The following is a 26218-nucleotide window of genomic DNA, read 5'->3' as shown; positions in this document are numbered from 1 at the left end:
ATTCAGATAGATGGTATATGTGTTCTTTGAGTGAACAGTGCCTCACTCCATGCTTAAATCTTGTGATTTCTATTTTAGAAAGTACTTACTTAAGTTTCTAAATGAGGGCTTTGCATGTATGGAAATATCTCAGACATAAGATAACTAATGTATGTTTTAAGTATGAGGCCATTCCAACCTTCTTTTTATGACTGATAGCTCCTTCCTCCCCATTCTCATGGCAGTTTTTTTTTCAAATTGAGGTATAGCTTTCTATAATGCATTGCACAAATTTTTAAATGAAACTTATGTATATAGATCTATATCCACTGCAAACCAGATCAAGATGTGGAATTATCTATAGCAACCTGGAAGGCTCCCATGTGTCCTTGCTCAGTCAGTACTCTCTCAAGTGTAAACACTGCTGTAATTCCTATTAATATAGGCTGGCTTTGACCATTTCTTAACTCTCTGAAAGGATTCATACATTATCTATTCTATGATGTCTAATTTTTTTGCTCAAAATTGTGATTTTTTGAGATCATTCACGTCATTATTTGCATTGGTAATTTGTGTTTTGTGTCACTTTATAATATCCCTCTGTATGAGTATAACACAAACTATGTCATCCATAGTTGAAGGATGTTTGGATTGTATCCAGTTAATGGTTACTGGAGAGTCTGCTAGGGACATCATTGCCCAAGCCTGCTGTGCTGTGTGCATACCCCAGAGTAGAGCAGCTTCTGGACAGTCACATATTTGGACTCAGGAGATACTACTAAAGTGTTGCAGAGTGCAGTTCCACTTTGTGTAAGCATATTCCCCTTCTTCCACATCCTTACCAGCACTTAGTATCTCTCCACATCTAATTTTAGCCATTTTGATAGGTGCTGGTGTATCTCTTTGAGGTTTTAATTTGATTTTGCAGACAAGAAATGAGTAGCTAGCTGAGCATCCTTTTAATCTTTATAGGTCATTTGAGTGTATATGTATATGTGAATCGCCTTTGTGCATCAAGTACCTTTTTAAGTATGTTGACCATTTAACAGAAATATCTTTTTTCCTTTTTTTGCATTGTGGGTATGAGTTACTTAACTTCATGTATCTCAACTATCTTCTCCCAGTCCAAAGTTTTCCATTTTAGTCTTCTACTGCTGTCATTTGGTAAATAGAAGTTCTTATTTTAATGAAATGTAACATGTTTTAGATTAGATAATGTCTTTTAGGTTGTGATAGTTTTTTGTATTCTATGTAATGTTTTTCTTTTGGGGATGTCTCTTATAGTGGTTTTGGTGGTGGTGTTCCAAGACAGGGTCTTGCTATGTAGACCAGTCTGTCTTTGAACTCATGAACCTCCTGTCTAAACTTCCCAGGTGCTGGAATTACAGGCATATACTACAATGCCTGACTTTGGTGTTTTGAACTAAAGAATACAGTGAGGAAATGCTAAGAGATTGTTAGTACACTTGAAATGGCTTTAGAAATGAGATGGTTGAAGCATGGCAACAAAACAGAGCTCTTCCAGCTCCCCTTATCAGACCCCAACCCATTTCTCCAGGCTCTACTCAAATTTCTCTTCCTTTAAGAGAAGGCTGCCAACCTGTTTCTGCCATTGCTCATTTCAGGAAGAACCTAGATGTATTAAATCCATACATTGCTAACTTCTTAAAAAGACTGCAGGTTGAGTTGCACTCCTCCAGGATTACCCATTGGGGATATGCAACTTAGGCAGACAACACAGAAATGACACCACATGGACAAAGAGTCATTCACCAGATATATTTGAAGTCTAAGCTCTTTGAGCTATACACGTGCACAAATGATTCAGTTGGTGGAAATCTTCCCCTTTCCCTCCATTTAAAAATTTTTCAAACTTAAAATAGTGCTAAAGAGGTTTGCATAAGGTGTATCATGGAAATGCTGAGGTGATTGTGACTTTCACAGTGCCAGGAGGTTCCACAGAAACAGTGCAAGGAGCCCTCCCCATTTCTTACAACTCTCCTGGGAAAAGCTCCCCTTGTCTTCCTCCCCAAAGCCCAATCTAGTGAAAGATCAACTTGATCTGTAACTGGTTAGCATTGGTAAGTGGTAATACAGTTTACTAAGACTAACTACCTAGGTCATATAAGCCACTGAGTTTTTATAACTACAAAGAATGGTCATGTCAGCTTTCACTAAATTGTTGGAAATGTCTGGTATGACTGTTTGGAACACTTAGAAATTATTTCCAAATATCGCCTCTCATCTAAATTTCTTCAGAACTCACATTCTGAAAATTCACTGTGGCTTAGAAGTCAATGACCTACAGATGGCTAAAAAGAGATTCAGCCCCAAATGATTGATGGCTGTCATTAGTTCTCTGTCCAACTGAATAGCTGAGTGTAATGTTTTGTCCACTAGAGGGCATCATTTATCCACTGTTAAGCCTTTTCATTTGTAAATGAAAAGCCAAAAACCTCCACAGCAAGGAAAGTCAAAGCATTTGCTTACTTTACGCTCCTCAGATTTTATTTTTAAAGGAGTCTTCGGTTTTCCTGTGGAAACTCAGGATTTCACAAGCAATGCTGTCCTCAGTTTCAACTGTCCAGTACTATATTGCTATATTCACAGTAGAACGGACTTTAATTTCTGAGTGATCAGTCTATGAAGTTTCTGAAGAAATTGACATACACCTTAATCAAAAACCACAGTAATCCTTCAATCAGTTGGCTGTGTTATTAATTTTGGGTGTTTTCTGAGGCTTAGGTAATGAAAGTACTTCCCCACTCGATTGTAACTTGCATTTGCATCTAAAGTGATTCATTAACAAACAGGAGTGGATGAGGCCTGGCGCACAAAGCAGAAGGTAATGGTTCTATAGGTGTATCTTCTGTAATGCACTTTGGGCTAGAGAAATACAAAAGTCACATGTAATGAAAACAAATAACTGTTTTGATTACAAGGGTATTGCATGAGTAGAACTGGCGTACACTTATCTGTCATCCTTTCCTATTTTAATACACTCAGCTGCTCTACATTCTGGAGGTTTAGCTTCATCCAAATCATCTACAACTAACACTTGCATCTTTATTTAAAAACAAGTGGTCTCGATAGCAAAGATGTTGGCTGATCATTTATATGTTGGCATGAGACATTTTTGTGCCCTTTCAAAATTCAGCATTGTCCCTAATAGTGTGTAATATTGTTAGGTCATCAATATTAGCATATGAGTGCTTTCATAAGCAATGCACATATTGTTTTTTAAGCAGCTAATGGTTGAACAATCACTAAATAAAAAACATCCAGATTTTAAAAGCACAGCTGAAACATTTGTACAAATATACAAAGAGAAAAAAAAAAAAAACAAACATTCAGACACCATGAGACTTTTACAATAAATAGGTTTGTCTGAAATCTGTCTCTATCACCCTGGACAAGCCTCCCCAATGGCACTGGGAAGTTCTTCATGGTCATGGTGGTCAGAATCTATTGAGGAATATCTTTGGGGCCACGCTCAGTTTTGCCTCCAGGAATTTTAACAGAGCTATGAAGTATGGACTTAAAATAGTGACTCTACCCAGGTGTGTCACGCTGGATGCTGCTGCTATTCTTCCTAATCAAATAGGACATGGCTGGATGCTGACAATGTGTGAGTTGGAATATCTCCTCAAATCATGAAAATAAATGCTGGTGATCATGCAATGTCCTGGGAATGTCGGGATGCAGAGGACTGAGTGAGACCAGATAGGAATATCTCATGCAGTCAAGGTCAAGTTTACCTGTGGTCCTATTTACGTGGTCAGGAAAAAAAACAACGCACACACACCAGGACTGGGACTGAAACGGCTTACAAACAACACAGGTGCTATTTGTTACTGACGTCTCTGGCTTGGATCAACATGAGAGAAAGAAGATACAGGCTGTGCTGATTGTTTAATAAGAAAATACTACTTTTCTTTCTAGAACCTTCTAAATAATGTATTATAGTTGATGGGTATGATACGATCAGGAGACATCTCACCTTTTCCTAGCCCTTTTGTCCAAGAGGCTTGATTACGAGGAAGGAATCTCAAACAACCAAACACCCAGGGATTTAAAGGCAATTAATTTTTTCAACAAATGGGAAAAAAAAGCATGATAAGGGAGGAGACGAATATTCTCATCAAGGTGGAGCATCACGCTCAGTTGGACATAGAGGGTGGCAGGCCAGGACGCCGGGTTTGGATGATTTTTGGCTTGGGGGAAGTCTTTGGATCATCTTCTTCTTCTATGTCGCTGTCGCACACATGCACAACAACACTTGGGGTGGACTCAGTCCCTGCGTGGAGCTCATACTTCTCTCCTGAAAAGCAAGAAACACGGAGGTGAGAAAGAGGGAGGCATTTCAAAACACTCTTTGGCAAGATTTGCTTAGGGAGTGAGAAGAGCATTTCACAATGTCACAGAAAACCTGGGATCTTTTGCAGCGATGGCGTGGGGTATAGAAAATGGAATGGGGTTGGTCCGTTGCTGTATCCCAGCTCAACTGCTGGGATCAAGTCCTGATCAAGACACTTAACCCTTCTCGGTCTCAGCATGTCCAACTGTAAATTTCAAAATGATAATGCTCCCATAGGATTGTGGTGAGGGCCAAATGGATGTGGCAGTACTATAGTATGGCTCTTAAATGTTCCCCCAAAGGCCCTTGTGTTAAAGCCTGGTGCCACTGGGAGGTGGTAGTAGAAGGAAGCTTGGTAGGTCATCAAGGGCTGCCTCTGAAGTGATTATCAGGACCCCCGCCCTTTCCTGGCTCCCTTGTTTTGCTTCCTGACTGTCATGAGGTAAATGGACCTCCTCCAACATGTTCTTCCACCATGATATACTGTGCTGCCACAGTCCCAAAGCAACACGGTCAAGTGAGGTAAAATAAGCCTCCTATTTAGTTGGCCATCTCAGATCCGTGATAAAAAGCTGATTAACACGGGCAGTTGGTCATATTAGCTTCTCTTCTATTTCCAGCCTTGCAGGTAGTTGCTGAGAAATCTAGAACCCATCATTTTATTTCATCTTTTGGAAGAGGTCATCTCTAAGTTTCCCTTCAGCTGTATAATTCTCACAGCTATAGTTGTCCCAAGATGGAATAATTATCACTTGTCTAGACACTGTAGTGGTTACCAGGTGACCGACCGGGTTACATGAATATTCAGCCCTTTCCAGTTGCAAGAGTTTTAGTTTTGATTGGCTTATTTTACAGTCAAATCACTGTTAGGAGACTTTCCTTATTTTACTTCACTAGATGTTTTTGGAACATCTCTCATTGTTTCAACGTCATGAAGATTACAAAGTACAATAAACACTTGTGGCATCCATGAGAGCACAGTCAGTGGAGGCACATGCAGACAGAAAGTAACCTAACATTGCACTAGGGTAGCAATATAGGTAAAGGACTATGGTGCCAAATTTTAAGAAGTAATTCTGAAAGGCTTCTCAGTGGAGGTGACAGTTGACCTGGGTCTAAATGACAAGAAGAAGACCTCTGGGTGGAGGGCCAAGAGGAGGTGGACATTCTCAGTCTGCATGCTTGCAACTCTGCAGTTCTGAATGAAAGATCCAGTCAAACAAGAGGTGAGGAAGTGATTTTTGAGTCATTGGATGAGGTGGTGATATTTGCTTTAGTGGAGAAGATTTCTTTTGAGTTCTCACATTTGGAGATGCCCCTTTTAAAGAAACTGCTGGTGGCCTCCTGTGTTGGCTGTTTTGTTGGTAGTGTGTGGAGAGATTGATGGGGGAGGGGTGGCATTTGCCATCTGCAGATTGGGAAACCATAGAAAGGAATCTGACATCAGAGTGAGTGTAGACATTTGAGACCTGGAGTTGAGGTGGTAATGACAGTAGTGACACAGGCCCAAGGACTGACAAAATATCCTGTCCTTTTCCTTATCTGTTGACAAAAACCTAGCCATTTGTTTTTATTTTTATTTGTAGCAAAATACACATAGTAAAGCTAGCCCTTTGATTAAACCTTTTTTTGTTTGCCATGGGGTGGGTAAAGAATGTTCTCTAGAGATCCCTCCGTTGCAATGTGTTTAAAACCTCAGAAGTGGTTGCTTTCCTCCTTACACTGGTGTGTGGGGCACTCACAGGGGGCAGTAGCCTCTGTGTGCAAGGTGCAAAGCAACTTTCAGTCAAGTTAGTGAAGTCAAATTGCCCTGGAGTAGAGCTATTTTATTGCTGTGATCTCCTTAACTCTGACATTTCATTGTTCTATTTTTAGAAACTTTCTTACTATCAAAATCCAGTAAAGCTTAACAGCTGCTGAGAACCTACCAAGTAAAAATGAATGGCATTGGCCTTACTGGATTGGTTTTCTTTTTTTGGCCTCTTTTTCCCTTTGGGCATCAACTATTCCTCCACCACAAGGGCTGACGTCAATGCTGTCAGCATATGAAAGGACCAACTGGGCTTAGTTGGGAACAAGGAGCCCATCAGGCTTTATCCACCTGGGATAAAGACAACAGATCCAGACACAGTTCAATGAAAGCAGGACACTGCGAATAACATTTCATTTAAAGGACAAAGAGAGGGCTCATCTGTCACAAGCTCATTCCTCTGTATTAGACTGCCCTTTGTCCTGTGCACAGAAAGGAGGCCAGGATCAAAAGTGGCCAAAAATGCATTGGTCAGGGTTTTCCATTGACCTTCACAAACCAAGTTCCTAGTCAAGTAAATGAAAAATCCTTTAGCATGTGGTAAAGAGTTAAACTCTCATGCAGACTTTGGAACTGTCTGAGGCTTGGCCACTTCTCAAAACAGATGCCAAAGTTCTGTCTCCTCTCATCTTGAGTGGGTGGAGGCAAGTCGGTGACAAGGTCCCAATTCCTGTGGTTCTGGAGGAGGGACTGCAGTGTCCACCAGCTCCCTCTTGTTCTTGAGGGGTAGGTGATTGAGTCTGTGTTGATCACTGCACTGGGGGAGGTGATTCTGCATCATGCCACTTTTGGCTATAGGCCATGAGTGGACCCCCTCTTGTATTCGATCTAAAATAATCAGTGTGATTATGTAGTTTATGAGGTTGGGTCTCATTCTAAGCCTGACCAGCTTGAATAGTGATCATCCTATTTGTGCCATCCATGTAGCTGGGATGACAAGTTTGAGCCACAACACCCAGCCATTGAGTGAGATGGGGTGTCATGGACTTTTTGCCTGGGCTGGCCTCTCAAAGTAGCTAGGATTATATCACAGTGGGTTCAGATTCTTAATAAGAAAAGGAAGTGGATATTATCCTAAGGTATCAGTGCCCCTGGGGAGAAGTTCTTATTCCATTTTGTGTTAACGAATAGGAAGAATCTCTGCATCAGAGCCCTTTAAAACACAGCAAAGCCTAACAGGGATGTGCCTTGCTCCTCAGCAATTGCTGGTGTGCTGTGAAGAGTGTTTCTCTTGACCACTGATTCCGCCTCCAGGGGGAGCATGGTTCCAGGCTGGTCTCAACTTGCAGTCTGATCTACTAACATCTTTTGGTAGGTCTCCCACTCCTCTCCATGCTCATACAGCAAAAGTGGAATTATTTATTTGCTCTGTTGACATATGGTTCCTTCCCACCATCACATTTCTCTCCATGGTTCACAGGGCTTCTAGGTGCAAATCCTAAGAGCCAGTCATCCTTCAGTTTTCTTTCTTATTCATCTCCTGCAGTTAATCAGTCACCAGGCATTGCTGAATCTACACTGAAGCATTTCTGTGCATGTCCCTTCCCACATGGCTGGTAATGACCCTATCCATTGCCTACCTCCTGCCACCCAGATTCATAGTAAACTACATAACACTTCTGAACCTCAGTTTTCCTCATCAATCCAATGGGAATATCACTAGAAGACTGTGAAATAAAGAAATATGCATCAACTACCTTATAAAACCCTCTAAAATACACGATATGATTATTTAGGGTGACAATATTTTGGTCAATGCTGTTCCCCCAAAATTTCCAGTTTGACAAACTAATCACACATGAGATGAAGAATTAAGCAGCTGTATTATTGCAAAGAGTTTTTTACTCAGTTTCATTTTTGAGTTTTAGCTTTGTGATTAGGCTAAAAACCAGTTAGGGCAGATATCTACCTATTATCAGAGTTCTATCAGTGCTGGGCCACTGTAGGTGTCATAGAAATTTGTCATGTTCCTTAAACACAGTAACTGTTTGCTAACACTTACTAAATGCCAGATGCAGCTCTAAGTACTTCACATAGCACAGGCACTTAGTTATAACTGTAGCTCAGTGGTGTAGGTTTTATCATGTCTACTGAAGCAGGAGGAAAGCAGATCATACAGGTGATAATGGCAGAGTCAGGATCCAAACACAGGCTGGCCTAACTTCATCAAATGTACTCGTGATCACTCTGACCCTATCTCTTCTTCTCCTCTTATTTCCACATTCTATAAGAGACTCTACAGAGAGGGAATTCACGTTAACTTTGATTTTTAATATATTTTCATGGCAACTCATTTCTAGTGAATATTCTCTAGTTAAACATACACCATTCATTCTGAACCTCACCTCATTTTGTTTTGTCCAGTTGCTAGTTACTCTAGCCATGGTATCCTTGACAGTGAATCTTCCTAAAAGTTACCACTCTTATTTGTGTATGAAAATGGAGCAATGAGACCCGTTAAGAAGTGGAGGAGGAGGGATAAAGAAGAAAGATGGTGGTGGTGAATCTAAGATGTATTGTAAACACTTCAGTAAATGTCATAATGTACCCACAATACAACTATAATATGCTAATAAATAAATGTGACTTTTAAAGGGCTTAACTGACAAGTGGATGGAATCAGGCTATTATGGGTAAACTTGGCCAAATTACCCATTATAGTCTTTTCCTTTCTAAGTATGTACCTTTAACAATAAAACATCTAATTTTAAGTTAATAAAATAGCATAATTGCACCATGAAAAAAGTATGTTTATGTTTAGCTATTCAATTTGCTCTTTGTTCTACCCATTGAGTTTTAATTTCACTTATAAGACTTCTGTATATAGAACTGTTTTCAGTTCTTTTTTTGAAAAATGTGCCTCTTCTTTTTTTTCACAGTACTTGCTTTTTACTATGGTTTCTATTTTATATCAATTAAAGTTTGAACATATTATTAAAAAGACAACACTCAATGAGTTAAAAAAGGAAAGGACTACAAATTATAAACTGAATTAATTTGTATCCATTATGGAAGCTTTGAACTGGGTAGGAAAGATCTTAATGCTTCCCTTCGTTTAACTGTACTATCTCTCAAAAGTGAATCCTCAACAGGAATGTTATGTATTGTGAACACAGAGGAACACTCTTCAATGGAGGGGTGGCAAGGTTCTAGAAGAGTATGTGGGGTAGGATAAATCATTACAACCTTATTACTGAAACCCCACCTCCAGGTTATAAGGGTGCCCAATCAGTCCATGAACAGTCCACAAGGGTGAAAGCAGGGCCCTCTGAGAATTCAGGCCATTTAAATTCTTAATCAACAGCCATGCCAACTAGTCAACCATGGGAACGAATCATCCTGAGGTTGACTCACCACTTTCAGTCCTTCAGCAACATCACATAGGCAGAGAGAAGACAGCCTCTTGAGCTTGGACCAACAGCAGATTTGTGAACAGAACAAATGATCGTGGCTTTAGGCTCTCCATTTGGGGGTTAGTTTGTTGTGTAGCACCGGTAAGTGGACCTGTTCAAAAGCTAGGGAAGCCACTCCAATTGAGCTGAAATTGCCTTTTCCCTGCTCAGTTGCCATATTAACACAGATACTTCAGCAGTTTCAGTGGTTCTTTGATAGAGAGACTCCATGAACAACTCACTCAGGTTTCTCTTGTTTCTCTTCTCTCTAGTGGAAGGAGCAATACCTGGTGGGTGACTTTGGGTAAAAGAACTAAAAAGACACATCCTTTCCCATCTTTGACTTTGTGATCTCTCTGCCTGCAAGGAGCCTGTGTGCTGCTCTGGGCCCTGTGTTAAACCTGGCAAAAAAGCCTCTGCTGTAAGCTGGACAACATCAGGTTTTCCATCCTTGTGACCAAGCATGTGCATTTGTGTGGTTCTGAATTTTAGCTGTAGGAAGCCCTGGCTGTTGGTCCATGAAACCACATTCTCAACTGTAGGCTTTAATTAGAAACAGTTAGCTATTGAGAAAAATCCGTCTGATTACGTAACTCTCAGTGGGGTATGAACCAAGGAGGGAAACAGCTAGTGTCAGCCATCAGTCTATATTGAATTTTAAAAATGAACAATGGCTTATCAAAGCAAGTGCTAAAAACATTTCCAATAGAATATGAACACAGACATATGCTGGGTAATATGCTAAGCTCGAATTTGGATTAAGAGTCTTGTATAGTTGATTGAGAAGAACACAAATCCCAATATAAAATCACTTCAGAAAAATAGAGGCTTGATTTAAAAGGCATCACACTTGCCTACTCCCACCAATATTTTTTATCATAAATATTTTTTTCCTCAGGATGAAGCAGGGAGTATTTATTAGTCCTGATCAATGAAGCCACTATCATGGCGTCTCTATGTATACTCCATTGGTGGCACTGTAAATGCCTTCCTGCTAGTGAAAACAGAATGAAGAAAGAGTCCAGGATGACTGGAAACATGCTTGAAAAGTGTTCACATTTAGGTTTCCAGTGTTAGGCTTCAGACTTAAATTCAGCAAGGAGTAGAAGGCTGACACGGCTATAAAACCCCTCCTCCTGTATCAACTGTGTTGAACGGTGTCCAGCACTTGTTAAGCTCTCTGCGGTGACAGGCAGGAAGCAGAAGGGTGAAGAATGTCCTGTCCAGGGCACTGACTCACATTTGAGCGTTTAACCTCTCAGTCCTGCCAGTGATGATGCTGGTTTGGTTTGGGCCAAAAGTGTTCCTCAAAGGTAGGATTGAGTTATAGTGAAAAACCTTAGGAAGTTTCCCAAAACTGTGCCATTCACCACCTGTCCAGGGGTGCTAAATTATGGCATTTTAAAGGTATCTGCTGGCAATCTTTCCTCTTTGTAGTTTTCCAAGGGAGGGGAAAAAAGTGTGTGTGGTGGGGAGGGGGATTTGTGAGGCAGATGCTATATCTCTATCTCCTGAATGCTCCCCTCTTCTTTCTTACCACATACCAGAACCTCAGTCCCCTCATGAGGCACTCACTGCCTCTGTTTCTCAGCAACTTTTTGTCACCTCCAAGTATGTGCCATCAGTGTGGTTCTCAAACAAGTACTTTGCCCCCAGTGTGGTCTGCAAATGGATTTTGCTGTTGTCATAAGAGCTGGGATGGGGACGGAGACTGACATTTAGTAGGTGAGGCTCAGGGATGCCAAATGTCATGCAATGTGGAGGCAGTCAACTCCAAAGTACTGCAGCTTCCATATTGAGAAATGCTGAGCTAGAGCTTAACATAGGCAACTATATTTTAATGGGAGACTAAGGTTCAGTTTGACAATCAAGTGATAATCAGTAGGCAACACATATCAAGCATTTACTAAGTCCAGGACTGGGCAAATAGATTTGTATGAGGTATCTCATTTGAACAGTGACACAACCTGCTTTTACTGTTCTGAAAGTGGAGGCACACAGAGGTTAAGGAATTTTCTCAAGATCACATGGCCAATAAAAGAGCCTAGATTCAAACTCACATTTTTAGTTTTAATCATCATTTTCAAGCAAGGAACTACCCTGTCTTCATGCTGGACAGCTACAAAATAAAATATTCTGGAGCAGAGGTACTAATCTGAAACTTCAGAAATTATTTTAAGGGGGGAGAAGGACTGAGGGGAAAGTAAGGGATGGAGTTTGATTTATATACATGGCATTCATATATGGAAATATCACAATGAAAGCTATTTGTACAAATAATATATGCAAATAAAAATGGAAAAATTAAAATAAGTAAAATTAATGAGCAGGAGCTGTTTGGGAGAGCTCTGTGTGAATGCTTCTAGAGTCTGAAGGCTCCTCTTTGGCAACTGACTGTACACTTGTTCCTTTCCTAATATTAGGGAGTTAGCAATAAGTATGGGCATTTGTTGGCCAAAAAACACATGAAAAAATGCTCACCATCCCTGGCAATAAAGGAAATTCAAATCAAAACTACACTAAGATTCCACCTTACTCCTGTTAGAATAGCTAACATCAAGAATACCACCACCAACAAATGTTGGTGAGGATGCAGAGAAAAAGGAACCCTCATACACTGTTGCTGGGAATGTAAGCCAGTACAACCACTTTGGAAAACAATACAGAGGCTTCTTAAAAAACTAAACACTAAACATAGATCTGCCATAGGATCCAGCAATCCCACTCCTAGGGATGTACCCGAAGGAATGTGGCTCAGGTTATTACAAAGGCACCTGCACACCCATGTTTATTGTGGCACTATTCACAATAGCCAAGCTATGGAAACAGCCAAGATGCCCCACCACTGACGAATAGATTAAGAAAATGTGGTATTTATACATAATGGAACTTTATTTAGTCACAAAGAAGAATGAAATTTTGTCATTCGCAGGTAAATGACTGGAACTGGAGAACATCATCTTAAGTGAAGTAAGCCAGGCTCAGAAGGCCAAAAATTGCATGTTCTCCCTCATGCAGATTACAGACTTAAAATAAATGCAGTAATATTATTGGACATGGGTCACACACTAAGGGAAGAATGTGCATGGGAGGAATAGGGAAAGGGAAGGAAACCTAAAACTTGAATGTGGTTGATGTGCTTACTGCAGAGGAACAAATAAAGTAATCTTAAACTGGAAGAGGCCACTATGGGAAGGGACTAGGAAGTAGTGAAGAGGTCTGGTAGAGATGAACCAATGTGGGTTGCAATACACATGGAAGCAACTCTAGGAATCTAGCTGTCTTTATCTCAAATTAGCAAAAACACTATGCTTGTCTTATTATCTCTTATGTTTTCTCTTCAACAAAATCAGAGAACAAGAGGGTGGAACAGGTTCTGCATGGAAGTGGGGCAGGGGAGGCGAGGTGGCCCAAACAATGTATACATATGTGAGTAAATGTAAAAAAGATAAAATAACAACTAAAAATAAATAAAATTAAAAAATTTTCAAAAGGAAAAAAGTCACATAGATAAATCTTTCTTTATTAGTCCATAGGTTTATTAAATCAAACATATTTTAATTTAAAAAGTACACAATAAAAATTACTCTTCTTTGCAAAGTTGTGTGAGGTCAATCAGTAAAAATTAAAATTGTTTAAATGTGGGAGGGTCAAAAATCAAAGTATAAAATTTTTTATATATATAAAAAAAAGTATGGGCATTTGTGCGCGCACACACACACAAGAAAAAAGTGAAGGACTAAACCACAGTGGTCCTATTTTAAAGAACTTAGAAATTAATAACGAAAGATTGGACTGTAAAATAGGTGTAGTGTGTGTATATAAACAAAGGAGATGAAGTGAGGGAATATGGTTGGTGCAATTCATGTACTTACACAAAATGGAACAACAAAACCTCTTGCAATTGCTTTAAGTGAGGTGGGAAAGGGGTTGAGAGTGATCTAATCAATATACAATGTAAGCCCATTTGGAATTATCACAATGAATCCCCTTATTTAATGAATATATCCTAATTTCCAAAAGAACTTATTTTGCGGTGGTAAAATCTATTCACCTTTCCCCATTCCTTGGTTATGTTTCTTTTCGATTTTTCTACAATGCGTTCATTTTATCTTGAAATAAGGAAGTGTTTATACTGCTATTCAGTAATGATGGAGGACAAATGAGGGAAAAGCCCCTTTAACAATTTTTTTCCCAAGAAAAATTCTTGGAAAAGAGATGGAAGATTATGTACGTGTTCCAGGGTCACAAACCTGGGAATGACGTATAGAGATGGCACTAACCAGAAGGGTGGACACTAGCTGCTTATTTCCTTGTCATGTCTGTGGTCACAATAAAGCACCTGCTGAAGAAGAACTAAGGCTTAATGTAATATTCATCCCACATGCACCAAAAATATAGGTGCTCATCTATATTTAAAAAACTGAACTTTCTCTACCTCTGAATCAGAGCCTGGAATAGATGTTTCTTCCTTGTGTGTTGCATTAATTAGTGAAATATATTTTCCATTTGGGGGACAGAATGTCTACCAAGCAGCAACACTTGCTAAATTGCTTTACTGTGCCATGTTTTGATACAGCAGGATTTAGAAAAAAGTCTAAATATAGCAGACACACGCAACTTGAAAGTCAAGAACCATTTTAAACCCTCCTCTGCAGTTAACTAAAATTGATCTCTCTAACGAGAGCTAAAAATAGCAGGAGGAAAAAAAAAGAATAGACAATGACTTTTCATATCGCTGCCTGCAGGCTTTTCAGTGACAACGAACGTGACCTTCCAGAGCCATCCCAGAGAACAGAACAAAGGCTGGCATTTCACATCTGCCTCTGATTTGCTGTCCCCTTCTGTAGGATGTACATCTCTATTTTGCCATTTTTGCTGATTGGTATGGACAAGCTGTTTTGCTGGGTTGGGTTTTTATTTTCCCTGTTTTGTTTTACATCAAAAAAGAACATAGCACTCCACTGCTTCTGGAATTAGGAATAATCAGTGTTCTAAAATAAATTAAAATAAATATTCAATATAGTATCCACCTCAAGGTCAGAGCCCATCTTACTTTGTCTGGGTCATAATTAAAGGACTGGTTTCTACAACTTGGCCAGGGGAACTAATGGAAACTCACAAAGCCTCCATTTACTATGGGGAGGAAAACTGAGCCTTAAACAGGACAGGAGGTACAAATTCTGATCTGCATGTCCCATTGGCCATCAGAAGAAAGTAAGAATGTGCCCTAAAAACTGAGGTAATGGGTATGAACTGGGGGCAGGAAATCAGCAAGAAACAACATTTAGAAGGAAAAGTTTTTAAGTATTTGTAGTTTTAAATTTTCCTTTCATAACAATGTAGAATTTCTTCTAGAGAAATTAATTTTACTATCCAAGACATCACTCTGGTTTCACAAACTTTTCAGCAATCAAGGTAAATGGTGCCTGCTCAGTCAATCCTTTTTACTTCTTGCCAGTGAGAAAGGAAGATGGTTTACCTTACCAGCCCTGCAGCCCTGGGTGACTTACTTAACCACGTTTTCTGGCTGTGTAAGTGGGGACAATAGTCGTTGTGTGTCAATATTAAATGAGGTAATATGGTATTTAGCACAGTACATGCCTCACACATTACTGTGTATATAAAAGTTTAAGCCATTGTTTTATATTTGTTTTTTTTTTCCTAATTTATTTTACTTTCTGGGCCAAAGACAGAACATACAGTGACAGGGACAAGGATTGACAATGTTTCAGATTATGATCCCATAATTTCCAGCATATAAACTTGCTTGCACTAGAAAAAGAAGAGATGAGAGATACTTCTAGAATGTTCTGTGGCTCTGTCTCCAGTTTTAACATCTTGTTAAGGACTAAAAGGATTTCAGTGGAGACCCACAGGCTTGGGCTCAACCGTGGCTCCAATATAACTACAATGTTCTTTCCTATATGCTTCAAGGACCTCTCTAGAAGGTTTTGTCCTGATTTGTCCCTCTCCAAAGAGGGCCACTTGTGTCTCTTTTTAAAAGAAGAACAGGGATGCTATTTTGTCCCTGGCTTGTCTGAGTTGTGCATTTATCTGTGTCTGCCCCTCCCATCTGAAAGATTCTGGCTTCCTTGGGGAACCAGACATACTAAAGCTCCCACAAGCCAGAGAGCTGGCAAGAGCGAGCCTTATCTTGAGTTCCATCTCACTCTGCATCCCTGCTCAGGAGGTTCTGTCCTTAGACTGACTACAGATTTCTGCGTCTCTCCTCAGGGTCACAGTTCTACCCAGTGCTCACCGTTAGCTCTCCTCTGCGCCTGGCTCTCTTCCATTATCACCTGAGGTGCTTTGTCTGCTCTCCTTTGCACTTGTTTCTGAGCTTCTGGAACTGACTTGGGTCATTCTTGGCAAGAAATGAGTGATAATTTGTTACTTAAATGACTCTGTCAAATGATTAAGATGATTTTTTAAAATGGAAATATTGAAAAGACTTCCGCCTGACTCTGTCTGAAGCCATAAGAAACAACAATCGGCTATTGAAGACACTACCTCTAGGCAGGCTAATGACTGATCTATTCGCTCATTTACGCATGCATTCATTCATCCAATGTTTATTAAGCATCCATGTGCCAGGTGCTTTCAGGTGCACAGAATACCAAAACAAATCACGCATCTCCCCTTAAAAAGTAGGGAAGACAATGAGGTACACGCTGCCATATGGGAAGAGAGAGTCAGTGCAAAGAGCTTCAAGGAGACTAAGTGCTATCTCTTGCCCTGGCACCTTGTGTGGAGAGTGAGATGCAGAGATGTAGATAGGAAGGATTCCAGGTGTAGCCCTGCTTCCTTACTTCTGGATCCTAAAACAACCTCTGTTAGGTTTGAGTGTGTGTCCCAAAGTGTTGGAACTCTAACTCTTCAACATGGCAGTGTTGGGAGATGTCTAGGGGCCTTTCTCACATGAGGGTTCACTCACATGGGAGTGGATTAGTTACCACAAGAGCAGGTTGTTGTTAAAGGAGGTCACCTCCTCATGTCCTCCCTCTGACATACATGCTGAGCAAAGCACCATGCTTTTGGATTTCCCAGCTTCTAGAACCATAAGCCAAAAAAAAGCTCTTTCCTTTATAAATTACCCAGCCTCAGCTATTCTCTTGTAGCAACAGACAATAGACTGTGACAACCTCTAACATAAACTCTGTGATAACTTCAACTCAATTATTGGGTACACATCATTATCTGTGGGGTGAGAAAGCAAAGAGAAATAGTCTCAAATTTCTGTCAGGAAAGGAGAGAAAGATGTTCAGAAAATATATCCAAGTTGCAGCTGTTCCAAGGACACAATATTAATCCTCTTTGAAAAACAGGAGTCCCTTTGATGCTTACTGTTGCACACAATACCCAGGGTCTTCATTTGCACACATTCCAGACACTGGGTTAGGCTTTCTGGAAGTCTGGAGTGGTATTAGAGGTAACTGCCAGCTCAGGGGTAGGATAAATGTTTGCCAGTGTCTAAAGTCAGCCCAGGCAGCTATGTCCTTAACAGAAGGCCATCTGGCCAAGGGGTGGCACTCACTCCCTGGAATCAGAAGTGCCAGGATTTGAAATTTGCCTCTGCCACCAACAGGCTGTGTCACTTTGAGGAAGTTCATCCATCTAGAGCTCGGTTTCCTAGTCTATGACATAGGGGTAATAATAGTCCCTATCTCTGTGCTTACCATATAGCAGAGTAAAATGGTAGCTGGTATATTTATTGTGATAAAGGAAGGTGAAAGTCATAGGTGAGCAGCACAGTTCAGGTAAAAGGCACTCATTTGAACATGGGTGATGATTTATTTACAATTCGTCACTCTGACACCCTTTTTCTTCCTCTTCGAGGCCATTTCCTTCTTCCCTCTTATGTGCCACACTCTCTGAGTGTCCCTTTGGGGGCCTAATTTGCACTCCATCTGTCCCTTCGGCTCACACCTGTCCTCTGGCAGTGCCTTCTGGGACTAATACCCTTCAACCACTGAAGTGTTCGAGGTTTGCTGTGACCTGTGCTCTGCTCCAAGCTCTGTGAACACTGACTACAAAGGAGTGTTCTTGATTCTTTAAAGAATGAATTTTACTGGATTGCCAGCTCCAAGTGGGTGGGCCAGAGGCCAGCTAGGCTCTGTGGTCAGCAGGTCTGACTCAGTTTGTTCTTCCTTTATGACAAGTGAAGGAGAGGGCTGGCAAAGTGGTAGAGCACCTGCGTAGCAATTGTGAGATCCTGAGTTCAAACCCTGGTTACCCCCTGCTCCCCCCACCAAAAAAAGTGAAGGAGGATAAGCACAGTACTAGGAGCTCTGTTCTGGGCATGTTGCCTAACTGCCTCAGTTTCCTGTCCTGTAAAATGCACAACAAGTTACTCTGGTTAAGACCTTGATGATTCTATGAAGAGTCTGTTTGCTGACATTCATAACTTCATGTGCCTGTTGATGTCTGTGCACAGGAGTCAAATGAGCAAGTCTAAGGGTCTTGGCTGCAATGGGTCCATTTGAGTAAGGCATGTTTGTCTGCTTCTGAAATGTCCTGACTTCCTATGGAAAATGGCTTTACAAGGCTTGACTTGAATAGACTTGATACATCTCACACCACTGACGTGCATCAAAAACACAGCCATCTTTGGGGGACTGTGTCAGCTCAGGATCCCTGTATATGAACTAGACTTTAAAGAAATTATATTTCACAAACATCTCCCTTATTACATTGCTTCTTTCCCTGGCTAATCTTAGACACCTACTGCTTCTCACAGTGGCTCTTTGAGGGTGAAACTGATAACCATTTTGAAGGCCCCAGGAGCCAAGCGATATGCTGTTGATTATAAAGAAACCTCCAGGAGCTGCCTCTTGTGGCTCTTCAGGCTACACATGTACCAGCCAGCAGTTCTCTTGCAGGGAGGTCTTATTAATCAATCAGCCTCATCTTCACCTGAGTACCCAGTATGGCGACCAGCAATTCCTGATTTGCCTGAGAAGTTCCTGGTTTAGGCACTGAAAGGTCCATGTCTCATGGACCCCCTTCATCCTTGGTAAACCAGAAGAGTTGGTCACCCAAATTCCCAAAGTTTGGAAAGTTCAGTGAGTACAAGAATCAACATGCGTGATTATTAAAAGTGCAGATTTCTGGGTTGGGTGATTGTGGGTCAAATGTTTCCCTAGCCACATTAAGAAATACTTGTAAGAACCTGTTACAAAGTTTAGCATTTGGCTACCAGTCATCTGTGTGTTAGAATCAGCTGGGGAGCTTTTCAAAAGTACCGATGCCGGAACTTTACCCCAGATCAATTACATCAGAACCTCTTGGGGGATGGGTCAGGGAATTGGGATTATATTTTTAGACGAGATCGGGCGCGTTCAGGGTGGTATGGCCATGGACGGGATTATATTTTTAAAGCCCTTTCTACCACCAGTAGACAGAGTAGACTCGGTGATCATTATTTATCATTGGCTCCCCAGTGTTAAAGACCTGAGTTCCCACTGGTTTCAACCCCTACAATTTCCACCCTTTCTTCTCCTAATATGGTACAACAAAAACAATTTAGAGTACAAGATGGCATCATCCACCAAAATTGAAAGTGATATCACTTTTAGGTAGAGAACCTAAAGAAACTCTTGGATGAGTACATAAAGAGGTAGGAGCAAGAATGTTAACTGTACCTTTGATTGCAATATCAAAATTCTGGAAGTGATGGCAGAGAAGGTGAACAAAGTGTGGTGATATAGCCACATGCTACAACACTGCAGCGAAGGTGCATAAATCAAAGTTGCACATGCAACATTAGAACAAAGTGACCGTAAGTAAGATTCTTCTAAAGTTAGAGGCTGCTGTGACTATTTCCTGGGTGTGTACTAATACTTGTGGTAACAATAAAATTGGGTGCACAGCCCACTTTTTGCCTGTTTTGAGAAAACTTCCATACAATATATGGAGAAATTCCATATACAGAGAAATTCCAGATGTAATTTCTCATATACAGAGAATTCCGTATACAGAGAAATTCCAGATGGGAGTCTCATGAACTATTTTCCTTGGCTAGCCTGTCATATCTTCAGATAGCTGCACTGCAACACAGAAGTGGGATGGACTGAAGTCATTCTAGTAGAGGCTCCTGAGTTGCTTTTAAGTTGTTGTGAGGTTGGACCCTGCATTCTCATCCATCATCCACACAGAGCAGTAAACCTATTAGCAATGCAGATGTGCCCATGAAACCAGGATTTCAAGGCTGTTAATCTTATTTGGCTTTTCTAGGTTGCTGACAAATGCTTATTTTTAAACAGGGCCAGGAGCTTACCTGGTCCTAGCTTGGCCACGGCATAGAGGAGGTCATAGTTGAGGACAGGCGTGGCGTCACTGATGGGTTGCCAGCCGACGGGAGGAGACGAAGGGGGTGAGATGAGAAACTGTTTGGCTGGCTGAGGGGGAGCCAAATGCAGTTTGTCTCCATCTGTCTCGGGCGTCTGAACCTTTCAAACAGAGTGGAGATGTGACACGTTATTCACGATGTGCTGTGCTGGTACACTGAGATACAGGGATTTCACCATCAGCCTGTGACCAAAGAACCTGAACTTAATGATTACTGTGCACTACGTGCCATGTGCTCGGGTACCTGACCCAGTCCTAAAACAGTGGATCTTTGAGGTGAACTGGTGTTACGTGGAAGGTTCAGGAAAATAGATTGCTAAGCCTCACACCCAAACACTTCTGATTGATGCAGGGTATCTGGTGGGGATGAAGAAGCTAAGATTTTGCATTTCGGACAAGATCTCAGGTTCTCAGGTCCAATCTTAACCCTAACCCTGCCAAATTTAGCCAAATTAACCAGTCTTTCCTTGCTTTTCTCCCTTCATTCTTATTTAGGAAAGTTTATATAACATAAAATCAACCATTTTTAAGTCAACAATTCAGGGTCATTTAGTTGGTAACCAGGCTGCTTTTTTTTACATTGTCAGGTTACTTTCTGATCTATGGACTTACTATTCTGGATATTTTCACATAAATGGAGTCACAGAACGTGACCTTTTGTCTCCTTTCACTTACTATGTTTTCAAGGATCATCGTGTTGTAGCGTGTACCGGTATTTTATTTATTTTTATGGCTAAATAATACTCCACTGTGTGGATAAACTTCAAGCTCTCTGTTGATGGACATTTGGATTGTTTGCATTTTTCTGCTGTGATCATTCATGTACATGCATTTGTTTGAGTCCCTGTTTTAAGTCCATAGAATTTAAATCTGTAGGATTGTTGAGTCACATACTAACTCAGTATTACTCTTTGTTTATTTTAGGCAGTTTTGGAGGTCAAACTCATAGCCTTGAGCTTGCTAGGCAGGTGCTCAAACACTTGAGCCATGCACCCAACTCTTATTGCTTTAGTTGTTGTTATTATTATTATTTTAGTGGGGCTGGAGTTTGAAACCAGGGCTTCACAGTTACAAGGTAAGCTTGAGCCACACCTCCAGTCCATTTTGCCCTGGTTATTTTGGAGATGGGGGTCTCATGAACTTTTTGCCTGGGCTGGCCTTGAACCATGATCTTCCCAATCTCAATTTCCCAAGTAGCTAAGATTATAGGCATGAGCCACTGGTGCCCAGCTGCTTTGGCTATTTGGGATATCCTGAACTTTTTTTTGACCAGGCTGGTCTTGAACCATAATCTTCCCATCTGCTGAGTGGCTAGGATTACCGGTGTGAGTCATGACATCAAGCCCTCAATATTATCTTTTTAAGGAACTGAGTGTTTTGTTTTGAGACAGGGACTCAGTATGCAACAGAGGCTGGCCTCAAACTCAAGATTCTTCTGCTTTATAGTTCTGGAGGCTAGGATTACAGGTGTGTACCACCACACCTGGCCCCCAACTGAGGTTTTAATAGATGAGAATCTGAGGCCACACAAATTCAGAGGGGTAGTGGCATTTGAATATGAGCATGAGCCTACCAGCTCTAAAGAGTCCAAAGGTGAAAACAATATTTACAGATCACCTCAGAGCAGGACAATATCCAGTGCTGAGGGAGCACTGTGGATACTGATTTCCCTTTGCTGTGAACTCATGAGCCAAGGACAACCCATGCCTTTTTTGGAATAGCCAGAATTTATTTTCATATGAATCAAAACACAAAATCAATTTCCTTGTATTTACAATCATCTGACAAGAATCTGAATCATTACAAAGGCCACATAGACCACTAAAACTATCATACAAGTTTATTTATAACTTTGACAGGAAGGTTAGGAATAGTTGGGGTTAGATCATTTTTATTGCAACTACTAACTGGCATTGATTGGGCATTTATCAAATACTAGGCACCTTGTCCCCCCAAAGTTCATTTCATCCTCTTGACACCTGTGCAGTGTGTATATAGTTGTCACTCCATTTTACAGATGAGGAAACTGAGTCCCAGTGAGCTTCTATTCTATGACTTGTCCCCATTAGAACTGAGGCTGGCAGCTCTCAGAGTCTGCTTTCTAATCCACTAAGCTGCCCCTGCCAGGGAGTCATGGTTTGGGTCTCTTTCTTAGTGAACTAACTGTAGATTATAAACCAAACTTAGGGTACAAAAGGCTCTGTTTATATATTTATTTATTTTTTATTGTTATGCATTTACAAAAGTTCTTACGTTCTTACAACGTATCAAATTTATCGGATTTGAATGCACCCCCTCCACCATTGTCCTTCATCTCTCCTACCCCCATTACAGAGATAGTCTCAGTAGGTATCATTTTTCCATTTACATATATGTGTGCACAGTTTTTGCACTATATTCACCCTCCTTCTCCCTTTCCCCATCTCTTCTCCCCTCCCACTGGTACCATTCCCACCCCCAGCAGGATCTGCTCTGTTCTCCTGTTCTCCAATTTTGTATAAGAAAAAATGAAGAAGAAAAATAATGACATTTTTGCCTTTTTTCTTTTTTTGCAGTGCTGGGGCTTGAACTCAGGGCCTTCACCTTCAGCCACTCCACCAGCCCTTTTTTTGTGATGGGTTTTTTTGAGATGGATCTCATGAACTTATCTGCCCAGGCTGGCTTTGAACTGCAATCCTCCTGATCTCTGCCTCCTGAGTAGCTAGGATTACAGGTAGGAGCCACCGGTGCCTGGCTTTTGCTTATTTAAGATAACTACACAGGGAGTTTCCTTGTGGCACTTCTACGTATATATGTATTATAACCTGAATTGGTTCAGCTCCTCTATTTTTCTTCTTTCTACCTTAGTCCCTTTCTTGTGGTGGTTTCAACTGGTTTAAAAATTCTCTATTCATTCTTGTACATAGAGTTCTGTTTATGTTTTTTAAAAAGGCAAAAAAGAAATGTAAGGTAAAAGGATTAACTCTGGTGAAGAATTACCTTACCTGTGCAAAGTAAAGTTTTAATTTCTTCCCTCGGAACTGGGTTTCGTGGAGCTCTATCCTGGCTCGGGCAGCAGATTTAGGATTGCTGAAGTTTATCCGAACACGTCGGAAACTCTTAAATAGCTGGAACGTCACACAGTCATCGTAAGTCCGGAACAGCCCCTCAAACTTTTCCTGATAAAAACAAACACAGAGGGAAATCCATGAGTCATGTAATGTACTATATGGGCTATTTATAACATGAAGTTAAGCTAGAACCCCAGCAATGTATTTTTTAAAATCCATTTGTCTGTTGCCAGACATAATCACGCCTGTGGAGTCAGGTGAAGGATTCAAAACCTGGGTTCAGAAATCCACACAGACTAGTGGGTAGGGCTCAAGGTGCAGGAAAAATGTGTACCCCTGTAATTCTAGCTACTCAGGAGGCAGAGGTCAGGAGGATCATGGTTTCAGGCCAGTCCTGGCAAAAAGCAAGACCCTATCTCAAAAATATTCAAGGAAGAAACGGCTGGCAGAGTGGTTCGTGTGGTAGAGCACCTGCCTAGCAAGCATGAGGCTCTGAGTTCAAACCCCAGTGCCACCAAGAAAAATAATAGTAATGTGCACGATGTCAAGTGTTTGGTGTGTATTTGTTTTTTCTCCCCCATGGAGAACTGTGGCTGTTATCAGTTTCTCAAAGGAATTCATTATCTCTAAAATGTTAGATGTACTGAGGAAAGTATGTGGGAAATTATTCATGGTCATCAATCTTGGCAAAATTTTTCTTCTCTAAAAATATGGGATTCTCACCCCACCCAACACTCAGGCAATACCATGTGACGAGTCCTGGTGAGTGAAATATGTTCACAGGCAGCAAAATACCTGGGAGTAATTTTTAGCATCTTTCCCTGAAGAGGACATGTGTTTCAGATGAGGAAACTGAGCTTTGGCCAAGGCACAGTTGTCAGAAATAGTATTCCCCTCACTCTGGGTCCCTGAGGGTTTGTGTTGTGGAACAAAAATAGCTTTTTCCCTCCCAGCACCTCATTCTCTAGCCAATTTTGCCTTGGCAAGGAAGCTAAAACTCTCTATTGCATTAAATCACTGAGATTTTGAGATTATGTCATTCTTTCGGCATAGGCAAGCCTGTCACAATACAAAGCAATAATTTAGGGATTTCAATTCAATACACAATTTCAATTTATCTGAAAAAGTTTCTAATTTAATAGAACCACTTGGTACAAGGCACAGTCTCCTGGTAGGCTTCAGGAAGATACAGAGGTAAGGATCGCATTGCTCTGAACCTCATATAATAATTTAAAATGAGACGCAGACACAGACACAAACAGGAGAGCACCCAGAAGTCAGAGGAAAGGCATAAAAGGGAAAACAGAAAAGTAACATATATGTGTATACATATATATATATATGTAAATGCCACCTGTTCCTTTTACCCTGAAAAATTCCTTATTATAAGAAAATCAATGTGTCTTAAGCTACTGTGCACTCTTAATGGAGAAACTGACCTCAAGGAAATAACTTCTAGGATAAACAATAAAAGTCTGATTCTTTCATTTCAACAGAAAAGGGTATTTTGTCATAAGGGTGAACACAGTGGGAGGGAGATGCATGGACTTCAGTGCTGCGAGACACATAGAATTTTAACTTAAAGTTGGCCTAACTGACAATGACTTAACCTTTCTCACCTCAGCTGCATCATTTTATAAATTGTGATCCTGAGGTTTGAAGAGATAGGGACCTACCTAGGGGCACATGGTCAGTGACACAGCCATGAGCATTCCCAAGTCCTGTAACCCTGACGTCAAAGATGTGTTCACCCACAAAAAGAATTACACTGGGAGATTACAGAAAGAGATGGTTGCATGAATAAAAGCAAGAGATGTATAGCCATAAGCTGATCCACAGCTAGAGTGGGATCACACCTGAAAGAACCAATGTGGTGGCAGGGTTGTGTGCATGCCTGACTTGAGGCTGCACAGGAAGAATGCTTCAGGTGTCTGGGATGGGTTTCCGGCCTCTCAGGAATCTTAATCAACCTGTCTTAGGCTTCCACATCCACACCTGTGATCCTTTCAAACCCTGCTGCCAAGTCCTGAGAACCAGTCCCCTCCTGTCCCCCCAGGCCATGGCCTTCCATTGTTCCTCCTATTTTTAATTCCTACTCTCTTAAATCAATATGCCAATGCAGATCAAAGAATATATTCAAGACTTTTGCTTTGTTTCTTAATTGAGAGGTTCTTTCTCTCCCTTTCGGGCCCTATTGTTATTTTCCTTTCTCTATTGAGCAAAACAAAAATCTTTTCTTGTTTTAAGTAGTACAGGTTTTTTTCTCCTCTTTCAAGCATCGATATCAGCCACCTCCGAGCCAAGGGTACCAGCTACTCTCCAAGGAGACTCATTAAAGAATTCTTTTCCACAATCCTGTATTTTCCTGAACCTGAATCTTGATGATTCAAGGGCTTTGTTTCTCCACAATGAGTGTACTCTGAATTGGTTAAATCACAGTTAGTGATTTGATTAGTTAGCAGAGTTTTCAGGAATTAAGAGATTAAAGCCTTTTACTTCTATGTAGTACAAACCCCTTGGATTGTTCCTGTGGTTGGTAGGTTTTCCATTTCCTCCCAATTGCCTCCCTAAAGCCCAAGTGTGGGCTGTTAAGGTTGACCTTTGAGGAAGATGCTCTTTTCCTTTGTGTCTACTCCATTCCTTTTCAGTTTGTTCTTTTTTTATATCATCCATCTCAGTTTGAGTTCTTAGTCTCAAGAACATGGGTTAGGAGGAAGGTGTTAAGGAGCCCAGAGTTTAAGCTCTGGGTAAATGGTCCCTGTGGTGGTCAGCAGCTGATTGCATTCATTTTTTTCCATGGATCCTCCATGGAACACTCCAAGCAACTACTACCATCAAGTTGGAGTTGGCCACTGACATAAATCTCCTCTACCCCTTGGTTTGGGCTCAAACTGACAAGCAAGAGAAGCTCTTGCACCCAGGTGGGGTGCAGTCCAGAGGTCAGATGCCAGGGTTTTCACTGGACCACATGAGACCCAATGTCTATAATAATAAGTAGCTGATGACTACTTGTAATAATCAGTACAGAAGACTTGGCAGCTACTCTGTGCATGTCCTTTAGGATCTTGTAGTTGTAATGGGGTGGCAGTTGGCCAAGAACTGTGGACATGCTGGCCATCTCTATTTTTGTTTCCATTGGTGACATTGTAAACATTTCATTTTCTGAGGTAATAGGCTCAAGACAAACTTGTCTAGAGGTACACCTAGAACAATGAGCCCACCAGATGTATACTTAGTGATGTGGTAAGAGCCGGCTGCAAGGCTCTTCCACCTGCCACTA

General features: G+C 41.0%; 1 protein-coding gene across 2 annotated transcripts in view; it reads right to left on the bottom strand.

Annotated features, from left to right (window-relative positions):
* Nucleotides 1–1743: 1743 nt before the first annotated feature.
* Rcan2 (regulator of calcineurin 2) overlaps nt 1744–26218 on the bottom strand; it is a 228614-nt gene continuing 204139 nt past the window's right edge. For both annotated transcript variants that reach the window (XM_020182552.2, XM_020182554.2), the window contains 3 exons: nt 22873–23046; nt 19818–19989; nt 1744–4300 (listed from right to left, as the gene is read on the bottom strand). In XM_020182552.2, the coding sequence (XP_020038141.1) occupies nt 4140–4300; nt 19818–19989; nt 22873–23046 (507 nt within the window). In that variant the 3' untranslated portion in view covers nt 1744–4139. The remainder of the gene's footprint in view (nt 4301–19817; nt 19990–22872; nt 23047–26218) is intronic.

This window comes from Castor canadensis, chromosome 8, assembly GCF_047511655.1.
Source record: "Castor canadensis chromosome 8, mCasCan1.hap1v2, whole genome shotgun sequence".
Taxonomy (NCBI): Eukaryota; Metazoa; Chordata; class Mammalia; order Rodentia; family Castoridae; genus Castor; species Castor canadensis.
This window is presented reverse-complemented; position numbering and strand designations above follow the sequence as displayed.